The sequence below is a fragment of the Cheilinus undulatus genome, linkage group 17 (genome assembly GCF_018320785.1).
Source record: "Cheilinus undulatus linkage group 17, ASM1832078v1, whole genome shotgun sequence".
Taxonomy (NCBI): Eukaryota; Metazoa; Chordata; class Actinopteri; order Labriformes; family Labridae; genus Cheilinus; species Cheilinus undulatus.
Window position 1 is genome coordinate 5,000,665 of NC_054881.1, and position 26,574 is coordinate 5,027,238.

A 26,574-nucleotide genomic window follows, 5' to 3' on the forward strand; every position below is an offset into this window, starting at 1 on the left:
ATCATTTCTACTACTCTCCACCAGATGGCGCCATTTCGATCATATTTGGCATATGGAGAAAAAACATGCAAAAAATTATAATGCATAAAAATCAGTGTTGCTGTTTATCACTGACATATCCCAGGCTGTAATAATACAAAACAAAAATGATTTTGCATGTACTATATTGAAAATAATTCATTTTTTCCATCTATAAACATGGCATAAAAAAAACTAAGTTAAAGGGTTAAAATCTTTTAATATTTAAAATTAATAATTAGCTCAGTTGTAGGTGAAACAAAGTAGCTCAATGACAGTAGAATATAATAATTTTTAATTTTTTTAATAGCTTTCCCTTAAAAAGCACTTTTTATGCTTGGCAGCACAGGTGTGACTAATATTAAAATTTCTGAGGGTTAATTTGATGACAACAGCTTTCATCTCAACCTGACAGCTGATAAACTGTTTCAGATCATAAATTAATTTTAATATCAGACAAAGATAAACTGAGCTAATACAAAATGCAGTTTTTAAATCGATGATTTCATTCATTAAGGGAAAATCCATCCAAATCTACCTAGCCTTATGTGAAAAAGTAATTTTCTCCTTAATAATTTGTTGTTCCAACCTTGGCAGAAACAACTTCAAGCAAAAATGTATGAAAACTAGCAATGAGTCCTTTTCATCACTGTGGAGGAATTTTGGCCCACTCTTCTTTGCAGAATTGTTTAAATTCATTCACATTGGAGGGTTTTCCAGCATGAACGGCCTGTTTAAGGTCATGTAGCATCTCTATTACATTTAAGTCCAGACTTTGACAAGGTCACTCCAAAAAGTTCCTTTTCTTAAGCCATTCAGAGGTGGACTTACTGGTGTGTTTGGGATCATTGTCCTTCTGCATAACCAGAGTTTTCCCCATTTGTGGATAATGGCTCTCACATTCATTTGCTGGAGTCCAAAGGCTTAGAAGTGGCTGGCCACTCCTGGGAAGGTTTTCCACTGTTGTAAGTTTTCCCCATTTGTGGATAATGGCTCTTATGGTTTTCACTGGGGCGCAAAGCCTTACAAATGGCCGGCCACTCCTTGTAAGTTTCATGACTGTTGTAAGTTTTCTCCGTTTGTGGATAATAGCTCTCATAGTGTTGCATTGGAGTCTCAAAGCCTTAGAAAAGGCTGGCAACTCATGGGACGGGTCACCACTGTTCCAAGTTTTCCCCATTTGTGAATAGTGGTTCTTTCAATGATTCGCTGGAGTCCCAAAGCCTTAGAAATGGCTGACCACTCCTGGGAAGGTTCCCCTATGTTCCAAGTTTTCCCTGTTTGTGGATAATGGCTCTCACCATGGTCTGCTTGAGTCCCAAAGCCTTGGAGATGGGTTTGTAACCCTTTCCAGACTGATAGATGTCAGTTACTTTGTTTCTCACCTGTTGTTGACTTTCTTTAGAAGGCGCCATGATGTGTTCCTTTTTGAGATCTTATAGCCTACTGAACTTCTTCAGACAGGTTCTATTAAAAGGAAGTCCAGATCCAACAGGTCTGGCAGTAATCAGGCCTGTAAAAACTTTAACATTTTCAGGTTGTTAATCAATGAGGAGTGAAGGAAAACAGCACAGCCACAGTTTTGACTATTTTGGACTTTATTGAAGTCAGGGTTACAGTGAAGACCTTAACCTGAGGTAGAGTTTTCCCTAACAGCACATCATGTCTAAGATTAGGTTTCCCTAAAGATTTACAATCTTTCCCAGAAGAGTAAAGAAATGTTCAGCTCTGAGGGTATCAGAGGGAGCTGCTCCTCCTGCTGCTTACATCGCTAACACAGAGAGTTTATTTCTTGAACTGAGCGATGGGAGCCGGGACTTTGATGTCCTGTCCTTTCTCCAGCCTCTTCTCACACTCGATCAGGTAGTTCACACCGTCGATCAGCAGCTGCACCAGCTCCACCTGAGGAGATACAGGTCAACAAAAAAGGCTGAAAACCCCCATCAAGCTTTGGACACTAAACCACATCACATATGGCACACACAACAATGATCTGTATGTTTTAAAGGCAGTATGGTGGAGGGTTTCTGACCTCTGATTTGCCCAGACGGTCGTTGTTTGAAATGTCAAACGTGTCTCCAACCGCTGCAGTGTCCACTCCTCCTGTGCCTCTCTTCTGCAGACGCAGGTTGTCGAGGATTTTGCCGAATCGTGCGTCCTGCAAAGGCATTGTAAACATTTGTAAATGTTTATAGACTCCCTAAACAGACTGGAAAAGGACTTTAGCTGGGACGTAGTAGCTGGAAAAAGTATGGCGCCTTTGCTCATTCAGGCGCAGAGATGATAACAATAGAACAGAAAAGGAGGATTTTACACCTGTACTCTTGAGAAAGAGTCCAGGTATGTGCAGCATGTGTTACCTTGCTAAGGAGAGGCAGGCGGACGTGCACGCCCGCCCTCAGCCCAGTTCCCAGGTTAGAGGGACATGTGAGGACATAGCCTAGACGCTCGTTCCACATGAACTCCCAGCCTCTCTCCTGGATCAGCTGCTCCACCTGAGACACATCACAGTAGTAAATGATCAAAATATACACCCTTTATGTCACTGTTAAACACAAACAAGAGTTTGGTGGCTACACTTTAAGATTAAGCAAAGGCCCATGTGTGGGATGTAAACTATAAACATGGAAACAATAGAAGGTTACTATGATGCTAATCCTGAGATCAGAAATCACAATAGAGGAACATCAAAAATCAATAGTAACACTGTTTGCATCTAATTTCTGCAACATGTTCCTCCTCAAATGGTCGTAATGCTGCTGCTTTATCAATTTCATTAGTGACTGTTAGAGTCAAAGGCAAATGTAGATGTGGACGATGAAAACAGATGGACTCTTTTGGGTTTTTTTCATAACAGTGCACAAAAACTCCAAAAGGTTATATTCGTCTCTGTAGATCTGAAGCTTGTGTCCTTGTTGTCTTTGTGCTGTACCTGTTTGAGTCCTCTGCAGAATCTCTCAAACACTCTCTTCATGTTCCCTCCCTTCTCCATGGAGATGACTCTGGTGTGGTCCTCCTCGTTCACCCAGATCAGGAAGGTCTTCTCGTTGTTGTGCCTGCAGACAGCGAGCTAAAGGTAAAGACACTGAACTCTGCATGAACAGAGACGACACATGGAGGAAGAAACAAAATCACAGAGACTGAAGCCCAGAGGAAGTCTTTTTACACACCATGCATGTATACAAGTTAGATCCAGTATATAATGTTCATGAAGGCATGCATTACTCTGGAACAAGCTGTCCCTTCAATCAGAGCAGACTCCCATCTGTTACCAGGACGCTGTATTAGGGCCACTCTGAAGTTTACTTATTTATTTATTAATAAGGAGGATCAGTCATTTTTGAGAAAAAAAATAAAGTTTAAAAAGCCATAGGCTACAATGTTTTGATTATAAAGCCAAAAACATTTGACTGTGTGGAACTTAGTAGATGAAGCCATTTTCCTCTCAGTAATCTAACAATAATTTTTATTTGGGAAAATCATCAAAGAAATATTTGTGATTTTAGCCCAAAATCATCACATTTTTATACTCGTCTGCTCTGACAAGAGACATTTCTGTAAACTATCCAGCCGCTGTCTTCAGTTTGTGTTGTTGAAAATTTACTCCTTCATAATGATTTCATTTATGACTTTATAAACTTTAAATTTGAGGAGTTTAAATTTAACTTTAAATTTTGAGATGAGAAATAAGTTTTTGCTTAAAATGTATAAGTCTAGATATTTATAAGCACATTTATGAATTCAAAAACGTTAAATGTTTGAGTTTTTATATGTAAATTTAGGACTTTATCAACTTTAAATTTTGAGTTTTAGATTTAAATTATAACTTTAAATTTGAATGTTTGAATGTACTTTGAATGTTTGAGTTTTTGTATGTAAATCGAAGACTTTAAGACTTAACTTTAAGACAAATAATATTAGTTAATTTAGTATTTTATAAACTTTAATCTGTAGTTTTTGCTTTAAATCTGTGACTTTATAAAAGTCAACCCTTGCTATTTCTACGTAAATTTAGGAATTAAAAAAACTCTTAAGTGTTTGAATTTTTATCTGTAAATTTAAGACTTTATGAACTTTAAATTTTACATTTTTACTTGTAAATTTATGTCTTTATAAAATATTAACTAAGATTTATATGTAAATTTATGAATTTATAAACTTGATGACTTTTTATAAATTAAGTTAATTAAGTTAAATTAGTACTTAAGAAACTATAAATTTTCAAGTCTGTTAATGTAAATTCAAGACTATAAATTTTTTGCTTGTAAATGTATGACTATATAAAAAAATTATCTCTAAGATTTTACAGGTAAAATAAAAAGAATCAAAATTTTGTGTTTTTGCTCGTTAATTTCATTACTTTTTTAAAGGTTCAGTTATGAATTTATGAATTATAAATGTTCATTTTTTACACGTAAATTAATGAACTTTTAATTTTACACTTTCACTTGTACATTTTTGACTTAATTCCCTTTTAACTGATGACTTTTTAGGTGTTAATTTATTACTTTATATACGTTTTCAAGTTTTTCATGTAAATTCAAGATGAACTTTTAATTTTCTGAGTTCTTACATGTTAATTTAGGACTTTATAAACTTTAACCCTAGATTTTTATAATTATATCTATTAATTTCTAAACTCTAAGGTTTTTACTTGAGGGTTAATGACAAGAACTTTACATTTTTTGTTTAACTTTGAAATCTAAGACTTTAAAAAGTGACATTTTTAACATTAATTTGTAAACATTAAAATTTTTGAGTGTTTATATTTAAATGATGGCCTTTTATACTTTAGATGTTCAAGATTTTATGTGAGTGTATGACTGTGAAACTTGACATTTTTAATTGTTTCCATGTAAATTTATGACATTTAAACTCAAATTGTCTGTCTTTCTTGTTCATTTAAGACATCATAATCTCAAAAATCTTTCTTAAAAATTTGACCTTTTGGCCTCAAATCACTAGATCCTCTTTATATTTTATTTTGTGTAGTGGCCCTAAATTTAATGTTGCACGTTGTGGAGCCATCATCCTTTCCTTTTTCTTCCCAGACGTCACAAAAATAGTCTTATTTCCAGGAATTAAAGGGTTTAGTGATAATTAAATATGTTTACACATGTCTATCATAGGTTGGAAAATGTTGATTTAATGAAGCCAGAGTGGTTTTAATTCAGAAAAGAGACGACTCTTCTAACTGAACGATCCAGCTCTGTCAAAGTTCCCATCACTGCTGTCAGAAATGAGGGCGTGTTAATGCAGAATCAGTCTCACAGCAGACATGCAGACCAGCTGAGGAAACCCTACCAGATGCCTCTGGCGTCTGGCCAGTCTCTGGCCATAAAGGCACAGGTCAACAAAGGAGAGACCGGTTTGTCAAACAGGAAGTGGTCCTGAAGGTGGGAGGGGTAGAGAACAGGAGGAGGAAGTTAAAGTGAGGAGGAAGGACTTCTAAAACTGTGGAAACCTAATGCAGTTGACTTTTTCTGTTTTCCACAAAGCCAGTTCCAGGACCGGTGCTTAGATAGAGCTGGAGCTGGTTCAGTAATAGGACCTGGACCCCAACATCTACATCATCCCATTACTCCAAAGGCCACTGCTATTGCACATTCCAGTTCCACCCCAGCACCCAAAGTAAGAACGCAGGCCACAACATAAACTGGTTCTTTCCCTTTAGCTCCAAAGAAGTTGGTTCCATGCTGGAACCAGTTCCTCTGGCCAAGAGTTGTGGAAAACAAAGACCTGGTGCAGGGTCAAAGGTCAGCTCTGAACCAGTGCTGGAACGACTTGGTGGAAAAGGGTATCAGGAGCTTAACTGATTTGATCTTTTTTCCATGCATTGCCAAATTAAGGAGCAAGTGGTGGACTGGATTCGAAGCTTGGTGAAAAATTTAGATGCATGTTATTTTATAGAGGTATGGGATCAGAATTTAGTTGTTATCATGGGAGGAGAGAGTAAAGAAGAGCGACTGTTTCTCCTTTTACTGAAGAGGACAGAGGAGAGGATATAGAGGACTTTAAAGACAAGGTCGCTAACTTAGAGAGGAGGTTAAAAATCCTCTGAACTTCCCTGCATGACTGCAGCACTAACATTTCTAGAATGGGATGTCTCTAAACTGTGATAACCTACCAGATCCCCCTGGAATCAGGCCAGTCTCTGGCCATGAAGGCCGAGGTGAGTAAAGGAGACACAGGCTTATCGAACAAAAAGTGATCCTTTGGTAACGCAGCGTGAAATAATCAGAACAGAGCAATGTTAAAACGGAGCCTAATTAATACAGGATATCTAACATTCTTCTATCATGACTTTATCTCTGGGATTCTCCTCTCACATCAATGAGCTGCTGCTGCTCCTTCTCCGTCATGTCTCCCAGACTGTAGTAACGTCCTGCCAGGTCCCCCTGCAGGCCGGCCAGCGCCGTCACCACCACCCGCTCCACCTCACGGCGCTCAGCCCTCGAGCAGGCCGGGGGGAGGCTCAGACCGCGGATACTGCGACCGGTACGGACACGAGAGGACAGGACGTACTTCTCATCGAACATGCCGCTGGTGATCTGGAAGGAGAGGAAACAAGAGGGAAAGAGAGGAAAAAAGGTTCGTATGTGTAGAAAGAGAAGGTGGATGGAGGGTAAGACCCGGGTGTGGCGGTGTGAACACCTTGGAAGCATCCAGGTCGGTGGGGTGTGTCATGATTCGGGGGTCGTAGCCGTTGTGCCTGTCTTTGATGACGGGGTCGAAGAGTTCAGCGAACACCTGAAGGGAACAGGAGACAGAGTAAGGAGTGGAAGTTTGGTTTCTGCTCTAGTAACATTAATGTAGGAGTGTAAAGAAACCACACTTCCTCACATGAGGCAGGCCACTGCTGTCCGCTGGCTTCAGAACTACCCTTTCGAGACCAGTGAGTGACATCACTGAGAAACGTCCATGTTTATACAGCCTAAGGTGTTTCACATCTTTACTACACAGAGAGTTCAGTCAGGAACACTATGTACACTTGAACTTTTTTTTTTGGTGTGTGTTGATTTCTAGATATATAAACTTAAATTTTTCTAGGTTTTGCATGTAAATTTATGGATATATAAACTTAAATTTTTCTAGTTTTTGCATGTTAATTTCTGGCTATATTAACTTTGATTTTTCAAGTTTTTCCATGTTAATTTCTGGCTATATTAACTTTGATTTTTCAAGTTTTTGCATGTTAATTTCTGGCTATATTAACTATGATTTTTCGAGTATTTGCATGTTAATCTCCACTATATAAGAGAGATTTCAGTCAGGAACACTCGTGATACATTTAAGTATGTGTTTTTGTAAAGTTGATCTACAGTTTTACACTGCAGAGAATGCTCTGCTCTAACGATGTTCCCTGAGTTAGTCAAGCAGCATGCTTCGACTTTCCAGGGAGTTCATGGCTAGAAACCCCCATATGGATAGATGTATTAATGACAATATGGATTAAATGCATCACAGTTAAAAAGTTGAAAAGAAATTCTTGATTAAAAGCACTTCATCCTGAGTAGCATGAACCTGAATTTGAGGGTGCAACAGGCTTTATGCTATAAAGGAGGAGGCTGGGGTGGAGGAGGTGAAGCTTTGTCAGCAGCAGCAGTGTGGTGCATCAGCATTGATGCAAGCAGGGATTAGTGAGAGGTATATCATATTTAAATGAGAGGAAGAGCTGTGATTGGCTGTGGGAGCTGGGAGGAGATAATTGGGATCAGCTGACTGTCAGCTGATCGTGACTGGGTGTAAGACTACCGTCTCCTGCATGAACTAATGCTGAACTTCATTTCTCTTTTGTGTGTTTTTTGACCTTACTGATTTCTTATTCTACTGCCTTTTTAGAAACCATTTAGAAGTGATTCAAATCTTCATCAAGGGGGGAAACTGGACTTGATTGGGGCACATATTAACAGTTTAAAAAAGTTTGTGAAGTTAAAAAGTGAGGAATAATGTCTTTGTACTGTTTTGAGTTAAATATATGTTTAAAAAAGTCATATTTTTGCATTCTGTTTCATTTATATTGATCAAAAATAGTCCCAACTTTTCTAGAAATTGGCCTGCATGGACTCCCATCTCCTGGATTTTTAAAACCAGATCACAAAAAGCGTGAAGAGCTGTCTCACCTCGTAGCTCTCCTCGTCTCCGGCCACACAGCCCACCGTCTTGATGAAGGGGTGTCCCGGGTTGTCCACTCCAGTCTGGATGCACTGGTCCAGGGTCCAGTTGTTGGGGGTCAACTTGTCTCTCAGTTTGGCGTAGATGGCCGGGGTCAGAGCCGAGGCCATGCAGTTGTTGTGTTTCCTCAGGTCTGGGAAATCAGAGCTGCAGGAGAGGGAAGGTTGTGAGACTGTAAGCTTTGAGACCGAAATCCACTTTTATGCTCAGTGAAGTATTTCTAAACATCATCCTTTATCAAAACCCTTTTATCTGCAGGCTAAATAAGGAAACCCCCAAAACTGACTGCTTGAAATAGTAAAAATCAGGGTTCAAACAACATTTACAAGATTCAATTAAAGCACTTTATAACTTTTTTTATCTGCTTATAGCGGTGGATAACATATTTATACAAATACAAAGCATAGAAAGATTTTATGGATATCAACGATGGATCAATAAGTCATTATCTAAAATCATACCAAAAAAAGATAAAGTAAAGGGCTTGATCACTTCCCTGCAGCAGCTGAACAGTTTTCTACGTATTCATTAGTCACCACTCGTTCATATCCCTCCCTTCTTCTGTTCTTTCTCTCCCTGCTCTGGTGATCAGCTGATTATGGCCGTTCACTCTCTCAAGTACTCAACTAATCAGGTTCTGCCACATCCTCATTTGACCAATCGTCATCAAATCTGTCATCCTTTCCCCTGCAGTCAGCCTATCATTTCAGCATAGACGCTGCAACCGCCTGGCTCAGAGAAAGTAAGTGTATTGGCTGTAAAGTGAGACATATTCTCCATTACTGCTTAAACCTATAAACCTGGTGATAGATATGAGAGGGTGAGAAACTAAGAGATCGTGAGACTGAGAGAGAGAGAGAGAGTGAGTGAAAGGTAACTCAGATGAAACCAGAGAGCGTCAGCGATACTCAAACCTGCGCCAGTTCTCCTGCGGTGACCCCTGTGCTCTTTGATACTCTCAAATGTTTACTACTCAGTACACAGGGTCACACAGATCAGTCTGATGTGTTTCTACTGTAGGATACACCTGTAAGAAACAGCTCCTGTCTACAGCGGCCAAACTTCAGCCTTCCTGTCATTATCAAGCGTAGAGTTCGGTCTACTGGATTGAAGGAAACTATCAAAATCAATCACTCTATTTTAACCACGATCTATGGAAGAAATGACAATGTTCCAAATATCATCAGTGGTATTGATCATCTCTACATTATCTATGATATATGATGATTAATGCATGACTTTTACTTCACATTTTCAACCACAGTGTAAAACTGATGTCAGATTTATGCATGGCACTGACTAAAATTGCAAAAGAAAGCATTTTTGAATATTTAACTTTATGGAAGCCCTGATCAGACATGCATCCAGACATACAAATTCCACTTCCCTTTCTTGGAATAACAAAACTAGTTTTCCTAGATTAACTAATAATTCCCTGTGATGAGCAAGCAGGGGATGTTATGATGAAATAATGGCATAAACCTGTCCAGATCCTAATAAAACAACCCAAACCACATGCAAAGTTTCAGTCATTTAGCAGATGCTCCTTGACCACAGCCACAGACAGGGGTTCAGCACCTGACCAGCATGCCCTGTTTGGATAATGATCCCTGATCCCTGTACAGATGTCAGCAATATCACTGAGCTATCTAGCTGTAACGTTTTATCTGCATTCCTTCAGGGCTTCCGTAGAATGCAGAGCAATGTCAGCTTTAAATATGAGGTGGCCATTTTGTTAAAATAAAGACAAAGGGGACAGGAAGCTACCAAGCTGTCATGAATGGAGCTAAAGAGTCAGCTGCTGTCAGATATTTCACACCTGCTGAGCCAAATATTCGTACGGCTACGTGCAATAAGAGCAAAGTCAAAGTCTGAGAGGTGACTCTGCTTAATGGAGAGCAAACACATCAATATGTGCACTAATTTACAGCTTTAACCTCCTGAAACCTGGACTTTTGTTTGTTTTTAGTCTCTTGCACTGATTTGGGATCAGTAGGACCTGATGAGTTCAGAAGCTCAGCCTCGTCTCTGAACAGGAAGTGGTTTTTATATGAAAATGGTGTCTGCAGATCTCCTGAAGGTCCGGTTTCTGCAGAAAATACAGACCTGGATCAGTTTTAGAGCAGATATTCTCGCTGAAATATTTGGAGAATATTTCAGCGAGACTGGTATAAAGCCAAAGTATTTCAAGCCAAAAAAAGCCCCCCAAAATTACTGTAAATACCTTAAAATTCCCCAAAATGTCCAAATTCCTAAAAATGGACAAACACATTCCCCAAAATTTGGGAAAATTCCCCTGAAACAGTAAAACACATCTCCTGGAGTTTTCATGAATTTCTTGATAATTTCAAATGACACCCCTGCCCCAAATTCCCAATCACATTCCCTATAAAAATATATCCAACCTCCCAACATTTCCATGAAAATACAAAATAAAAATCAAGAAAATTTCCTCACAAAGTTCGAATCAATAATTACCACAATTACAAATACATGTTGAAATTTCTGTGAAAATGCCTGAAATTTTCAGAAAAATTTCCCCCACACAGGCAAGAAGATTTTTCAGAATTCCAATGAAAATGCCGAAAAAAACCAAAGCAAATTTCCTCCAAACTTCCACTAAACTCTCCAATAATAAACAAACGTATCCCCAAAATTACCATGAAAATTCTTGGAAAAATTTGTAGTAAATTCCTCCAACATTTCAAGCTAATTACCAGAACTTAAAAGGACATTTTGGTCAATTATCTAGAAAATTCTAACAGCAGATGTTACTACTATGTTGCAGGAAAGCCTGAATGAAATGTCCTCATGCATGCTGGGTCTCAGGAGGATAAAGTCACTGATTGGTTGTTTTATTTTGTCCTTGGTGCAGATGAGTCCTTTTATTCTGAAATCTGTAAATAAACGTCCTTTAACAGGTAATATTGTGGGTCTTTTGACTTGTGAATAAAAGAACCCAGAAGCTCCTGAGCTTCCTCAGTACCTCAGACGTCAGAGCCGAGCTGCTTCTATTGTTGGAGTCGATCTCCTGAATGTGTGAATGATGCAGGTCGGACGTAGTCGCTCTCTGAGTTAATGCAGATAATTATAGTCAGACTGTCTCATCCATGAAGGTCAGCTTTTCAAAGGACCTCAAATAAACTCTGACACGTTTGTTCTCTAAATCTGTCTCATTCTCCGTCAAATAAGGTCATTTTTGTGTTTTCAAACATTCCTAAAGCTGGGTCATCAGATCTGAGGCCAGCCTTGAACATTTAGTCTAGTGAACGCACCCTGTGGTCGATTTTAAGGAAGCCCTTTGCATCTGTGCTTGGATATCTTTATCATCTGTCTGAAGAATAGTGTCTACTGTCTAATCGATGAAAACCACAGAGCCCAAAAAGTTGGGATGCTGTGTAAATATACAATAAAGATAGAAGACAGTGATTTGAAAAATCATTTCAACTTACATTCAGCTGATTACAGCATAATGACAACATATTTTAAAATGGTCTTGTTAATATATTTCTGTTTAAATGTTTAATTTTCTATCAAATATATGTAATTATGAGGCTCTAACAGTGAGATCAGTCTTATTTATCACAGCCAGCCACAAGATTCCTGAAGCCAAAAGTTAACATAGAAAATGGAAGTTTTATCAGGAATGGACTGATAAATTCATGTTTAACATGCATAATATTTGCTAGTTACAGCTGAGATGTGGTTTTCTGACCAAAAAAAAAAAAAGAAACATAAAGTAATCCTGATTAAATCATTTCAATCTGAGTTGTTTTTGGAGTTGCTGGAGCTTATCTACAAATAAAATAAAGTAAAAATACCAGAACATATCTTTTCCTCTGCACATGATCTGAATTTGATGATGCTCTGGAGGCCAGATGGGACGATGTGGGGGGCCTGATGTGGCCCCCGGGCCGCCAGTTGATGATCACTGGTGTTGGGTTTCAGTTGTCATATATGCGCTTTACGACTGGACAGGCCTGGACTGAATGCAGGCCAGTCTAGCCCTGCCCACTTTCACTGTGACGCCATGCTGTTGTAACTCATTCAGAATGTGTCCTGGCATTGTCTGTCTGAAATTAGCTGGGACGTCCCTGAAATAGACGTCATCTGGATGGAATATGTCGCTCCAAGACCTCCAGTACCTCAGTTTTACTACTGCCTTCACAGATGTGTCAGTGACCCATGCCATGGTCACTAACACCTGTCTTACCTTGGAGGATAGAGCTTCTTCCTCGTCTCAGCAACCAGGGAGTTGTTCTCATTCATCATGAGGCCGGTGGCCACCGTTCCTGCTCCCAGGCTGGCCAGCAGCACGTTACGACCAGAGAGCAGACGTGTGAAAGAGCCCGCCATTTTTCTGCTACTCAGGAAGTCTCAGTAAGAAGCAAAAGAGCTGAAGGGAAAGAAGAGGAAAGACACAATTCTTTAGCAAAAAAAAATCACCAAAATGAGTCGATTATAAAGCTTTGAGGGGGGAAAAGGCATACAGGCTAGTGTCTCAGTTGAACCGGATCTTTAAATAAACAGGAAAAGAGAAAATCTGTCCTTGTTGCAGCGATTTTAACCTCTAATGTGGGAGAGAAACTTCTCCTCAAGATAAACAGCATCTCAGGTAGCTTGCTAATTTGCACCTCCATAACGTAAAGAGTTTTCCCTCACTGTCACAGCTTCTTAACAGAAATACAAGCACAATTCCAAAAAAGTTGGGGCACTGTGTAAAATACAAATAAAAACAGAAGTCAATGGTTGTCAGTTCACAGCAGAACATAAACAACATATCAGATGTTGAAACTGAAATATTTTAACATTTCATGAGAAATATTAGCTCATTTTGAATTTGATGGCCACAACACCTCTCAAAAAAGTAGGGATGGGGCAATGTCTGTGAAGTGAGGAGTTTAGGGAGAGGAATGTTGTCCCATTCTTGTCAGATGTAGGATTCTAGCTGCTCAACAGTCCTGGGTCTTTTTTGCCACATTTTTTCTTTTATGATAGTCCAGATGGTTCGTGCCTGTTTGTAGCAGTGCTGCCTGAGGCCCCAGATCACTAAAATCCCAGCTATACCAGAGGGTCCATGGAGGCAAGGACAACATGGCCCGTTATAAAGTTAACCCGGGATAACCACGTTTTATGGACACCGCAGGATATCAAAGAAATGAAAGCGTAAACCCTTTTCTTTAAACATATTTACCTTTCTTTCTGGTAATGTTTACAGTATGAAAGGGCTCATCGGCTAAGGCATTTAGAAAATAATGTCAGACTTCACTGTTAGGCCATTATGTGGACAAATGGATGCCAGAAAATAAAGCAGAAAAAAAGGAAATAACTTTAAGGGGAAAATAGCAAATGCAAAAAGAGACAAAGAAGGGATAATTAGCAAAATGGGTTAAAAGTGGCAAAAAACTGGCAGACAAGTGGAAAAATATGGTTGCAGAGTGGCAAGAATTGGATAAAAGAAGCAGAAAAAGGATAAAAGTGCCAAAAATGGGAATCAAATATGGCACAAAGGTAAAAAGGGTCAAAAACAGGTAAACAGATTGTGAAAAGCAGCGGAAGAAGTGGCCAAAAAAATGGTCTAAAGGTGTTAAAAAGGGATAAAAGAACCAAAAGCGAGTGAAAAGGTATCAGAAAAGGCAAAAACTGGATAAAACTAGGCAAAAGTACCACTCAAAATGGATGGAAAGATTATGAAAAGCAGTTAAAAAACTGGCATAATTGGGTCAAAAGGGATCAAAAAGTGACAAAAAACAAATAAAGAAAGGTGATAGAGTATAAGAAATGGGCGACAAGATTGTGAAAAGCAGTTAAAAGGTGGCAAAAATGGGCCACAAGGTGTGGGGGGCAAAGGGGGCAAAAACTGGCAAAATTAATTATGAAAGGCAAAATGGGTCAAAAAAATGGGCTAAAGATTGTGAAAATAGTTATAAGGCGGCAAAATGGGGTATCAAAAGGGGCAAAATTGGGTTAAAGGCATCAAAAGTGACAAAAAATTAATCAAAAAAGGTTAAAGAATATCAGAAATGGGCGACAAGATTGTGAAAGCTGTGAAAAGGTGGCAAAGCTGGGCCACAAGGTGTCAAAAGGGGCAAAAATGGCAACAGTGGGTTATAAATACAAAATGGACAAACAGTGGCAACATTTTTGAAAGGGATTAAAAAGTTGTGAAAATAGGTTAAAAGATGCAAAAACTGATAAAAGAGTGGCATAACTGGGTGGAGACAGTGGAGAAAAGGGCTTAAAGAGGTACGAATAAGTAATTTGAACATCGGAGCAAAGTAAAAGCTCGACACATTTTCAGCTCCAAAATGAGGGAACTGTTAGCCAGGACGCTGGCACCAAAGCTAATGATCCAACACACATGCACACCTGAGGAGGACCACTCTGGGTTTTTCAGGGGCCCAGCCAATTCTGTGGGCAGGCCTGTGCCCTGTCCTTACTTTTTAAGATTTGTTGCTGCCATCGAATTCAAAAAGCTCAAATTTTTCATGAAATTGTAAAATGTCTCAGTTTTAACATCTGATGTGTTGCTTATGTCCTATGGCAGTGTTACTCAACGAGCCACATGTGGCTCTTTTATGTCTTAATTAGAAAATTACTCCCCCAGAAATCCTTAAAAAAGGAAACTTTGACCTCAGAAAGGCTCCACTGCAAGTCACATTAACATGTTTGTTTCCCCCGCTTGTACAGTAGGCTTTAATTGGCCACTTTTAATCCATTTTTTGCTGCTTTTAGCCTATTTTTACCATTTCTTTTTGCCACTTTTGTCCTGCTTTTTGCTTTTTTTTACTTCTTTTGCCATTTTCTACAACTTTTTGTCCATATAAGCTGCCTTTTGCCATTAAATGCCACTTTTTTTTCCTTTGTTGCCACCTTGTTATAGCTGTTTGCCCATCTTTACCTCCTTTATGCTTTTTGCCCGTTTTAGTCACTTTTCACTGAGTGTTGGCTATGTTTTTGCTGCTTTTGACCATTTTTGCCACATGTAACTCATTTTTTATCACTTTTCACACATTTTTGCCTTTTTCTGCTGGTTTTGGCTACTTTTCCCTCCCCGTTTTGCCCCTTTTTGGAGCTTTTTGCCCATTTTAGTCACTTTCAGCTGTTTTTTTTTTTGGCTACGTTTTTGCAGCTTTTGACCATTATTGCCTCCTGTAACTCTTTTTTTACATCAGTTCTCACCCATTTTTGCCTCTTTCTGCCTGTTTCTCCTACTTTTTCCTCCCTATTTTTGCCCCTTTTCACACATTTTTCCTCCTCTAGCCCCCCTTTGCCACTTTTTGCCCATTTTCCCCCCTTTTTGCCCATATGAGCTGCCTTTTGCCATCATATGCCACTTTTTCCCCCCATTTTTGCCACTTCTTTATAGCTTTTTGCCCATCTTTACCACCTTCATGCTGCTTTTTGCCCGTTTTAGTCATTTTTCACTGAGTTTTGGCTATGTTTTTGCCACTTTCACCATATTTCTACTACCACTTTAACCTTTTTAGGCATTTTTCACCAATAGATCATGACTCTTGCAAAGGTATTTTTCCACTATTTGGCTCTCTGGTTGAGCAGAGTTGAGAACGCTGTTCTATCGTGCTTAAACTATAGGTCTGTGAGATTTGACACAGCGCCCCAGCTTTTTTGGAATTGGGGTTGTAGATTAGCGACTAAGCTGATAAGCTGGCCTAACAAATAAAAAGTCTTGAAAACGTGTGACGGCCTGGTGATGGAAGGCTGTGAAAAAGCCAGTAAAAGCCTGATTCAGTGTGAAAGTGTCTCCTGAATCTCAGAGCTGGGTGTGAACCTGAACCTCCAGCTCTGACCACCCCCACAGGGTTTTTTGTTAAATACTGTAACAAGCTTAGGCTGCTAGGGGCTCTGGCTGATGCTCTTAGCCTCTTAGCATTAGCACACAGGAGGACTGGTTTCATTTGCACTAATGCTTTAGGAGGAGCAGGTACCCAGAGACACCTGTCTGTAGCTGTGGAGGTGTAAAGACCTTAATTGATATTAGGATGTTAACTCTAACTCTGTAATGAAATATAGTCGATGAGAGCCAAACTAGAGGTCATTTTGAAGCTTGTCTTTCACACACAGTGGGCGGTGGCTGTATCTTTATATAGAGGCAGTTCTGTGAAGAAATGTTTGACTGATTTATAATAATCCTCATCAGCTCTTTCAATCATAACTTCATAGAATCCACACTAAAGAAGCTGCAGATGCTGAATTATCTCCCAGAATATTTAATCCTGTCCCCGTCTTTCGAGGTAAATGACAGCAGACACTTTTTGTCAGAGGGAGAATTATTTATAGTTCAGCTGAGGCCAGTGGAGTTGCCAGGACCCGGTGCCAAGAAACAAACCATCTCTGGCTCTGTGACATTTCTGAACTGTCACAAGACCGGACCATGAGGCCAAGTCAGCAGGACGGAAACATGCAAAGAAGCTAGGGGTGAAAAACTGAAGCGGCGATGGAGTTTAGAGCTCAAACCATCAGCAGACATTCAGGAGACTCCACGATCAGGCCTTGTCCAGCTGGATCATATGGTCTTATGGTCAGGATTACCCCAGAACCAGTACAGACCTGGGATCAGCCTCCCCTCCCTGCTCACTGTGACCTTTTAACTCGTGAGTAGATGCAAGACAGGAGAGCAGCTTCGTCCTCTCTAAAGGACACTGAGTTAACACCACCTCAGATACTTTAAATAAAACATTCAGGGGAGGATGTGAGACTAAAAATGATCCAGAAAAGTCCACCCTGAAGAGGGTTGCTTTAACAGCAATGCTTTCTTTGATATAAGTCACAATCTTGCATAACATTCCTGTTTTCTTGTGCACAATTTGAAGAATAAATGTCATCACATGCTGCTTCTAGCATCTAAATTCAAAGTATTCTGCACATTTGAGCATGCACACCTCTGCAAAAGCCAGTCAAATTCTTGCAAACATGCAAAAACAGCTGAACTGAACTGTCTTCTATAAAGCTCTATTAATGACTTCACAAAAATCCTGAGATATGTCTACATCTGTGGATATTTGGTACAAGAAATAAGAAATAGAGGTACTGTACCTGTAGAAAAGCTGCTCTGCCTTCTAGCTGAAGGTGTCCCGGTGAAGAGCTTTTCACCCTCCTCTCAGCGGGGGCCCCACCCCCTCACGTGGGATTAAAACCTCCAGGCCAATCATAAGTTCAGAGACAAACCGTTACAAACCAATGGAAGGACACAAACATGAGCCGTGATAAACCATGACCACCCGGGGTCCAATATCAGCGTCCAGTTTGACCTTGATATTTTCAACTCCAGCCAAAAACACATGCACTAATCTCTTCCTGCTTCTCACACACTCTGACCCTGACAGTGTCACCGAGCAGCTAAAACACCAATGAAGACATACAAAAAAAGAGATGTATTCTTTAGATCAGGGGTTCTCAACCTGTTCAGCTCACGACCCCCAAAATAAAGATACCAGAGACCGGGGACCCCCACTGTACCTGAAGGTGGTCAAACACAGCCATGAACATTAAAAACAGAATTAAAATACTTAAAAAATAGCTAAAATTGGTTAATAATGGCAAAAAATGGTGGTAAAGGTGGTACAATTAGATTTTAACAGTAGCAGAAATGGGTAAGAAATGCCAAAAATTAGATAAAAGTGGCAAAAATGGCAAAAATGGGCATATCAAATGGTAAAAGGAGATTTAAAAATGGCTCAAATGGTGTTAAAGTGGCAAAAATAGGTGGATACTTGGTGAAATAGGATAAAAAAATTTATATAAACTGGCAAGAAACGGTTAGTGGAGGCTGAAATAGTCAGAAACAGGCAAAAATGTGGCTTAAAAAGTGGTAAATGGGGTTAATAGTGGCAATAATGTGTCAACAGAGCCAACAATAGGCAGAGAGTGGCAAGATTTGGGTTAGAAGTGGCAACAACATGCAGAAGAAAGTGGTAGAAAAGGTTTAAAATGGACAAAAAATGGGTTTTAAGTTTCAAACATATGTTAAATTTGGTAAAACTGGTGGAAAAAAATGATAAAAATTGGTTACAATTAGGCAAAATTGGTGAAAGTGACAACAGTGTGATTCAAAAATGTTCTTGGTTTTTTAAAGGCATCTGGAGACCCCCTCTCAGTGTCTCGTGACCCCAAAATGGGGTCCCGACCCCAACGTTGAGAACCCCTGCTTTAGATAATAAAAGAGGACATTAAAGCTGTAAATCTTCCATTTTTATCTCTTTGTGTACTTTGGTATTAGCAGCCTTAAATTCATAGAAAGCTCATTCTAATGCCACCATGCTGTTGATAGCCAGCGGCCAAAGGCATCATGTTTTCAGGTTGTCTGTGCATCAGTCCATCTGTTAATCCAGGGAATTCTTCTGAATGTAACATCTAAAGCACACCAAGAGGCAAGGGTGTAACCATGGTATAGATATTGGGGGGGTCCAAATGTGAGCCCTTCCCCAGATATTATTTTTTAAGTGCACTTCCCATAATTCACAATTTTCATATATTGATGAAGATTTGCTCATCTAGAACAGTTTTGAGGAATACATTGACCATTTGAATTCACATTTAAAGAACAGTCTGCAATTTCTCTGACATAGCAGCAAACAGGATGGCTTCCAATGAGGAAAACTTACATACCTAAAGCATGTTGGTTTAAATATTGTGATTGAAACAATGAAAATGTGCTATGGACTTTTAAGTAAGTCAAAGTGAATTGACATTTTGTTGATTTGCCTCAAAATAAATGTCTGCACATTTACACTGAAAAGTTTCATGTGAATGAAATCATAGATTAAATTAGAATTAAATGTTAAATCTTGGTTTTAATTGTGTATCAGGCAACAAAACACATAAACAAGTAAAGCCTGAGTTAGGCCTGGGTGATAGTTAAGTTTCATATGGAAAATGGTCGATATTGAAAATGGCTGACCTCTTATAATGACATGTACTTTTTTAGTATTTATGAAAACAGGCAGAAAAGTTTCACTTCTTTAATTTGAACTTAACCACTTAAACCACTTTGTCAGGTAATAGTTAACATAACAATATAGACATAGAATTCATTAGGTATGCCTGTACAATCTATTACAATCCAATACAACAACTTTGCCCTAAATTCAAATTTTACAAAGGTCCTTCATTTTCAGTTTTTGTTGAAATTATCGAAAAAGGTAATAATACTACGTTTTCTCTTTTATAGAAAAGTGTTCCTAATATTGCCCACTCAATTGAAATACATGATACATTACAATACATTTTAAAAGTTTTAAGTTAAGCCTTAAATTAAGCCTCCAGATCCACGGCACCGTATCAGATAGGTTTTCATTAAAGTCAGTGCGTCAACTTACACTGGATCCGCTCCGTCGCGGTCCTGCTGATACGCAACCATCCTATTTTTGCCGGATGCCGGAGCTGCGATGTACGGAAGAGTATTAGGGCCACTGAAAATAAAAATAATTTGAGACTTTTTTTTTTTCAATTGTGAGATTAAAGTCAGAATTCTGACTTTTTTCTCAGAATTCTGACTTTTTTCTCACAATTGAAAAAAAAAAAATTGTCTCAAATTTTTTTTCAGTGGTCCTAATATTCTTCCGTAGCGATGCACAAGTTTTCATGCATAAAATTCAGCGTAGGGCAGATCGAGCGGGACCGGAAGTTGTGCACGGAAACTGCCTAAAAAAAAAGCCCAGTGACTTTCGAAATAAAACAAACCGTCTCAAAATCAGATCGTATTTAGCTTGACTACAAAAACAAACCGACATTATGAGCAGAGCCAGACCAGGAGTCAACAGGTTTGAGGTTTTAAAGCCCAACATGAATGAAGAGAGGCTTATCAATGGGAAGCGGTCTGTGACTCCAGCTGTCTGTCAGTCATGCAGCCACTGAACACGCAGAGGGTGAGATGACGTCAGCACGATAGGAGCTGACGGCGTGTTTTGGAGCATTATTCAGCCCATTTTCTGACAGGGCATCATGCTAGCTACCTAGCTTTAATACTGAAGCCATTTAAACGTGATATTTTTTCACATTTATTCAAACATTGGCGCGCTCTTTTTGACCATGGCACTACTTTTCAGGTGTCTAGTTGCTTACCGTCTGAACAAAAAGGCGAATGTCCGCCTGTTGGTCCTGCTTCCTTCTTTTGGCTCCTGCCTCCATTTGTTTATGGCCATAATGACCACCAGTGGCTTCAAACGAAGCCGGCATCTACGGGCTCAACCAAGTGTACAATCGGGAGAGGGGTGGTCACACAGTGTTGTTTCCCTTGTTTTTCCTAAATTGAAAGTAAATCAGAAATAACGAGAGACGGATCCACTACAGCCAGGGTTCATAAAAGGAGGGCATATCATATGTCACATATTAAGATATAATAGGGGGGGAAAGATTGCCCCCCCCCCCCCAAAGTATATGGTGGTTACGCCGTAGCCAAGAGGGATCGTCTTCAAACTTTGCATGAAAATCCTCTCTGGCTCAAGGATGAAATCATTTGATTTTGGAGTTTGTAGGTCTGGCTGAGGGTCGTTAAGCCCCATGTTGCCCACTCGCTTTATGGATTTCTTTTCAAACTTTGCATAAATGTCCACTCTGACTACGAACTCATTCGATTTTGGAGATCTCACGTCAAAGTCATGAGTCATGTTCATCCCTTACCTTAAATGCAATATGCTTGCAACTGTTGGTCTCCCTGCCAAACTGCGCAATCAAGGGAGAAGGTTCTTAGTAAGACAGGTGAACCTGATGGTCATCCTGACTGAGCTCCAGAGGTCCTGTAGAGATGGGACAAAGGCTGAATACCCAATTCTCCCCTTAACTCTCAGTTTTCCCTCTAGCTCAACCCGTAGTCTTAACTCGCCCCTAAAAGCCAAGTGTAAGGGCCATCCTGTGACTTAGAAATGGGACACCCCTTAATAGCAGTTACGATTTCAGACTGTAGAAGGCAGTAATGTGCCAAAACTACGTAGTCTGTTGATTCTGTTGGAAATTCACAACATTTTTTGAGAACAAAGGTGGAAAAGGAGATAAAGATCATATTTGAGTTAATATCTCTTACAGGGTACTTTTATTCATAAGTGTTTCCAGGATACTTCCTCGGTTGTTGCAGTAACACACAAAGTTGCTTCGGTGTTGAAGTTTCCTTTCATTTCTACTCGATGTAAATGATTTTAGAACATCGGATCAATTTTTCTATGTTATTCTTTATTTCAACATATTGAATGTGTTATTTTAAAACACCAACAAGGCACCGCACTAAACTGTTTTTGGAATTTAAACTGGCTGACTGGAGTTTGGTACAAAATAAAAGCCCCAAAACTAGCGCTTCGAAACAGCTATCAGGCGATTTAGCGCTACAACCGGAAGTCGAGAGACAAAATGGAAGTCCTCCTCGTGGTCCATGTTTTAGTCATTTCGAATTCACCTGCTATACTAGCACTGCGTACTGATTTGCCCAGAATGTAGTATGAACAAACAATGCCAAAAAAACCCGGATGATGTACTGATTCAGGAAAATTTCACACTATGCATCGGACCAATCTGCTTCGCCTACTGTTACCCACAATGCAAAGCGTTAGGTAAGAGTTCGTAATGGCGGAGAGTGGCAAAACTTTCACCGGAGCAGCTGACGGTTACAAATAGAAGTGCCATTACTTTTTATCTTTACCTTTCTAACATGTACTATGCAAAATAAGTTGTAATGAGGTCACTGTTGTTTTTTTTTTTCCTGGACAGTTGCTGTCAGGTGTGTCCTTTTACAGCACTATACATGCTAAGCTAAAAACAACGGCTACAAAAATCCCGAAAAATCAAATAAAAGCACTTCCCAGATTTTTTCTGTATGTAAATGGATGGAAAACACTGCAGCGTCGTCTGCAATCGACCAGGGTACGACGTACTTCTGTATAGCGGAAACCAGCGAAACCAGTCCAAGCATACTACACAATAATGTTTGACTGGCAGTCCTACTGCATACTACTGTCGATCGCAGTACGCAGTGTGCAATACACACTGAATACTGCGTTTGGCAGGAGTATGCAGTAGGCCAATTCGAAAACAGCCATCGACTGTAGAAAGGTTTCAGTGCTACATAAGGTTAATAAGAGGTATCAACTCAAATATAATCTCCGTCTCCTTCTTCATCTTGTTCTCTACTTAAAAAATGTTATGAATCTCCACCAGATGCATGATGGGAAATAATGTCAAAAGGAGTCGTATTCTAGTCTTCTTGTTAGTGACTGACAGTCTTTACAAAATCTGAGTCTGAGACTAAAAACTCAACAACTCGCTGACAAATTGTCTTTAGATGTGAGAGGATCTCCGGTGTCAGTCTTTTTAGAGTCTTTGAAGAGTTTTAGCAAAGTCTTCTGGTGTAAGGCCAGCATTAAGGTCATGAAAAACCTCCATCATAGTTCACTTTTATTGTGTGTAAATATCTGTACATCACACAGAGAAACGCACGGAAAAATACAACAGCAAAAACAGGATTTTTTAAAGTCATGCTAAAACAAGTCAGAGTTCTTTTAAATCAATAATCCGGCAATTACAGCTAATTAGAACATAAAGAAAATTAAACAGAGGAAAATCTTGAGCATGTCAGAAACCTGAGAGGCAAATCTCTGCAAAAAGAGAAAATTAACAGGATCAATTATAGCAGGACATTTTTCAAAATCAAAATATGACAAAAAGCCAGGATGTGTGGATTTTGATTGTCCGGAAATATAAACAGAGCTATGTTTAATCAACTTTTGTAAACTGGAATGTGAACAGCATGGTTTTTGATGGCATATTAGGGCCACTGAACATATAAAAAAACAAAAGGGTGTGTTCATTTTGAGGATATGTTATTTGTTAATTTCTAAGATACCAAACACTTAATGGTTGAGATTAAAAAGCTGTTAATTTTTAGATTATTAACTAGAAGATTCAAAGTATATAAAGTCATAATTTTATGAAATTATAGAGTTGTAAATTTACAAGAAATGAAACTGAAAACTGGCTGATCGCTGTCGTCTCTTGCCTGCGGTCTGAGGGTTGTTTCCTTCTGTATCACCCCAGATTACATCAGTGTCTCTTCACAGTCAGTGACGCATCCTTTTTCTACATCCCTTATCCAATTTTGGGTCACTGGGTGAGAGGTGGGGTATGCCCTGGACTGGTCATCAGTCAATCACAGGGCAGACAACGAAACAAACAACCAGTCATGCACACTCACATCTACGGGCAATTTAGAGTCACCAATTAGCCTAACGAGCATGGTTTAGGTCTGTGGGAAGAATCTAATTGTTTTCAATGTTTCCTAATTATTCTGAAACATGCTGGTGATGCTGTTGAATAAGGCTCCCATAAGAGGGGATTCTATACAGTCCAGTCCAGGATATTGTTCTAGTATCTTCTGAAGTTCCTTCAGGGTGCTTTCACACTAGGGGCCCGGTCCCGGATACGAGTGCACTTGAGCCCAAAGTCCAGTTCGTTTTGGTAGTGTGAATGCAAACGAACCGAACCCAGATACGGGACAGAGATTGTATCAGCTTTATGACGTCATCATAAAAGCTAAACTTCTTTCCACAGCAGAGCAGTTTGTTCACATTTTTCTCAATAAAGGGCGGAAATCATCAGAGTCCAGTCAATAAACGGTCTGTTGTGACTCACCTTACAGATGAACACAAGCTGGAGTCAGTGAGAGGAGGTGCAAAGGCAATAAAAGTCTCCTGTCACCTTAAAAACCACTGTATCTGTGCAGCGCGAGCCCATTTAACCCTCTGAGCTGTAGTAGATGTGCAGATACGAAGAGCAAAGTTCCTGACATCTTAAAAAGAGATTTTAAATCATCCATGGCTGCAGGATGGATTTTTTGCCAAGTCAAAACAAAAACAATTGTCGCTCAGGTCATGATGACAGTGGTTCTTCTTTCTCCTCCTTGTTGGGGTTGTAAACCAGCTACGTACATACCGCCACCTGCTGTTTCAGACGGAGTAAATATGTAAGTGGGCCCGGGTACAGTTCGATGTTGTAAGTGTGAAAGCAAGCCAGCGGAGGAAGGGGGAGGGGGAGGAATCACACCTCGGCACAGTTGAAACAACTGGGCCTAATGTGAAAGCCCCCTTTAGTTCTGGTAGATAACATTTAGCTGAAGGTTCTGATGATGATTCCCTCAACTCCTCAGCACGACTCTAAGAATCATTTCTCTAGCTCTCTGTCTTCTGCTGGTTCCAGATGGCAGTCACAGCACATACCCCTCCTCCTATTGCTCCTCCTATCATTGCTCCTGTTACTGCTCCTGTTCCCCCTTCTAATGCTCCTGTTGCTCCTAATGCTGCTCCTAATGCTGCGCCTGTTACTCCTCCTTTTATTGCTCCAAATCCTGCTTCTATAGCTCCTCTTGTTGCTGCTCCTATCGATGCCATTACTGCTATTGCTGATCCAGTTTCTTCTCTTATGTTTGCCCCTATTGCTGCTCCCATTTCTCCCCCTATGTCAGCTCCTAATGCTGCTCCTATTGCTCCCTCAATGGTTCCTCCTGTTCCTCCTGCTATTGCTCCAACTATTGCTCCTCCAATGGTTCCAACAACTGCTCCATCTATTGCTCTCTCTCTTTTTGTTGATGCACCTGATTCTCCTACTGTTGCTCTGGCTGCTCCTGCTGTTGCTCCTCCTATCATCCCTGCAACTGCTGCTCCTATGATCGTTCCTCCTACTGCTCCTCCTATTGCTGTCGCAGTTGCTCCTCCTATTGCTGCTCCTATTGCTGCTATTTTTGCTGCTATTTTTGCTGCTATTATTGCTCCTCGTATTGCTCCTTGTTTTGCTCCTTGTATTCCTGGTCTCTCTCTTGGTCTTTCTCCTGATCTTTCTTCTGGTCTTTCTCCTGGTCTTCCTCCTGATGTTTCTCCTAAATCTCCTCCAAATCTTCCCAGTACTGCTCCGGCTATTCCTCCTCCTACTGCTGCTCCTATTGATGCTCCACTTACTGCTCCTGTTGTGCCTCCTATTGCTGCTCCTATTGCTGCACCTGTTGGTGCTGCTATTGATGCTACAGGCGCTACTATAAATGCTGCTCCTGTTGCTACAAATAATCCTATTAACTTTTCAAGTATCTTTCCCTCTATATCTACTCTTACTGCTCCCCCTATTCCTCCCACTAATGCTCCTACTATTCCTCCAACTACTGCTCCTACTATTCCTCCTCCTATTGCTGCTCCTATTGATGCTCCAGTTGCTGCTCCTGTTGTGCCTCCTATTACTCCTATTGCTACTCCTATTGCTGCACCTACTGCTGCTACTAAAGCTGCTACTATTGCTGCTAATATTCCTACTATTATTCCTAATATAGTTCCATCTATAGCTCCTACTATTACTCCTTTTGCTTCTTTTACTGCTGCTACCATTGTTGCTACTATTGCTGCTCCTATTGCTCCTATTATTTTTGCTACTATTTCTGATATTGTTCCAGATAAAGCGTCCTCTAAAACTCTTCTTATCACTCCTATTATTGCTGCTCCTGTTGGCCCTACCATTGTCACTCCTATTGCTCCTACTGTTGCTGCTCCTAATGCTGCTCCTCTTATTGCCTCCACCACAGCCAAGCTTCCTCCCCAAGAGACCAGAGCTGTAAGAAGTCCCACTGCACAGACCCAAAGTCCCAGTATTCTGGCTGTAATGCATTCATCGATGTATTGTCGTACTTCACGGCTGATGTTTCCAAGCTTGCTCACAATCTCTTCCATGGCAGGTCTCTGTCTACTTAACTTGTGAACGAATGAATCTGAATGTTCAGTGTCTTTAAGGGTGATTCATTCAGACAGATAAATGGCCCAGTCTTGATGTTCCCCCCTTCTTTTAGGGATGGAAGTTTTCCTCTCACCGTCTAATGATCAGAGTGAAGTTTGAGTTGGTGAAGTTTAGATTTGAATCAGACTCTGATGTTTGTTTTCACCTCTTCATTTCATCTCAGCACATCTGAAATGAGAATAGACTCAATCAGGAAAAAAAAAACATTGAAAATATCTCACTTTTCACCAGCATTCTGTTTCTTTTCTCAGCCATTTTGGCTGTGTTGAATGAATAAAGCTCAGATTTTCCAGAGGATATTCATTTTTAAAACATTTTAGAATTGTGGTCTCAGCTCCTTAAATGAACCTAAAATGGCAACGCTAAAAAAAAACATTTGATCATAAGGACAATAAATGTTCCATTAAAAATGCCATTTTTGATCACACATTTCTCTTAACATAAACTAATGCATTCCTTTATGTTAAGATTTCATTTTGGACTACTTTTAATTTTTAATATTGTATTTGTCCACCAGATGGTGCTACTTTTCGTATTTAAAGCATGCTGCAAAATTTCACACTTTTTACAATTTTCTGCAAAGGTGCCTTACTACTGAATTGATAA

General features: G+C 39.8%; 1 protein-coding gene across 1 annotated transcript; it reads right to left on the reverse strand.

Moving 5' to 3' along the window:
• Window positions 1–1,598: 1,598 nt before the first annotated feature.
• On the reverse strand, window positions 1,599–17,346 carry ckmt2a (creatine kinase, mitochondrial 2a (sarcomeric)). The gene is made up of 10 exons (XM_041811600.1): window positions 17,251–17,346; window positions 12,407–12,589; window positions 8,142–8,340; window positions 6,673–6,768; window positions 6,348–6,569; window positions 5,323–5,408; window positions 2,951–3,074; window positions 2,379–2,513; window positions 2,051–2,176; window positions 1,599–1,920 (listed from the first exon to the last, which is right to left on the reverse strand). The coding sequence occupies exons 2-10, from the start codon at window positions 12,547–12,549 to the stop codon at window positions 1,804–1,806; spliced, it is 1,248 nt and encodes a 415-aa protein (XP_041667534.1). The 5' UTR covers window positions 12,550–12,589; window positions 17,251–17,346; the 3' UTR covers window positions 1,599–1,803.
• Between the last annotated feature and the right edge of the window lie 9,228 nt (window positions 17,347–26,574).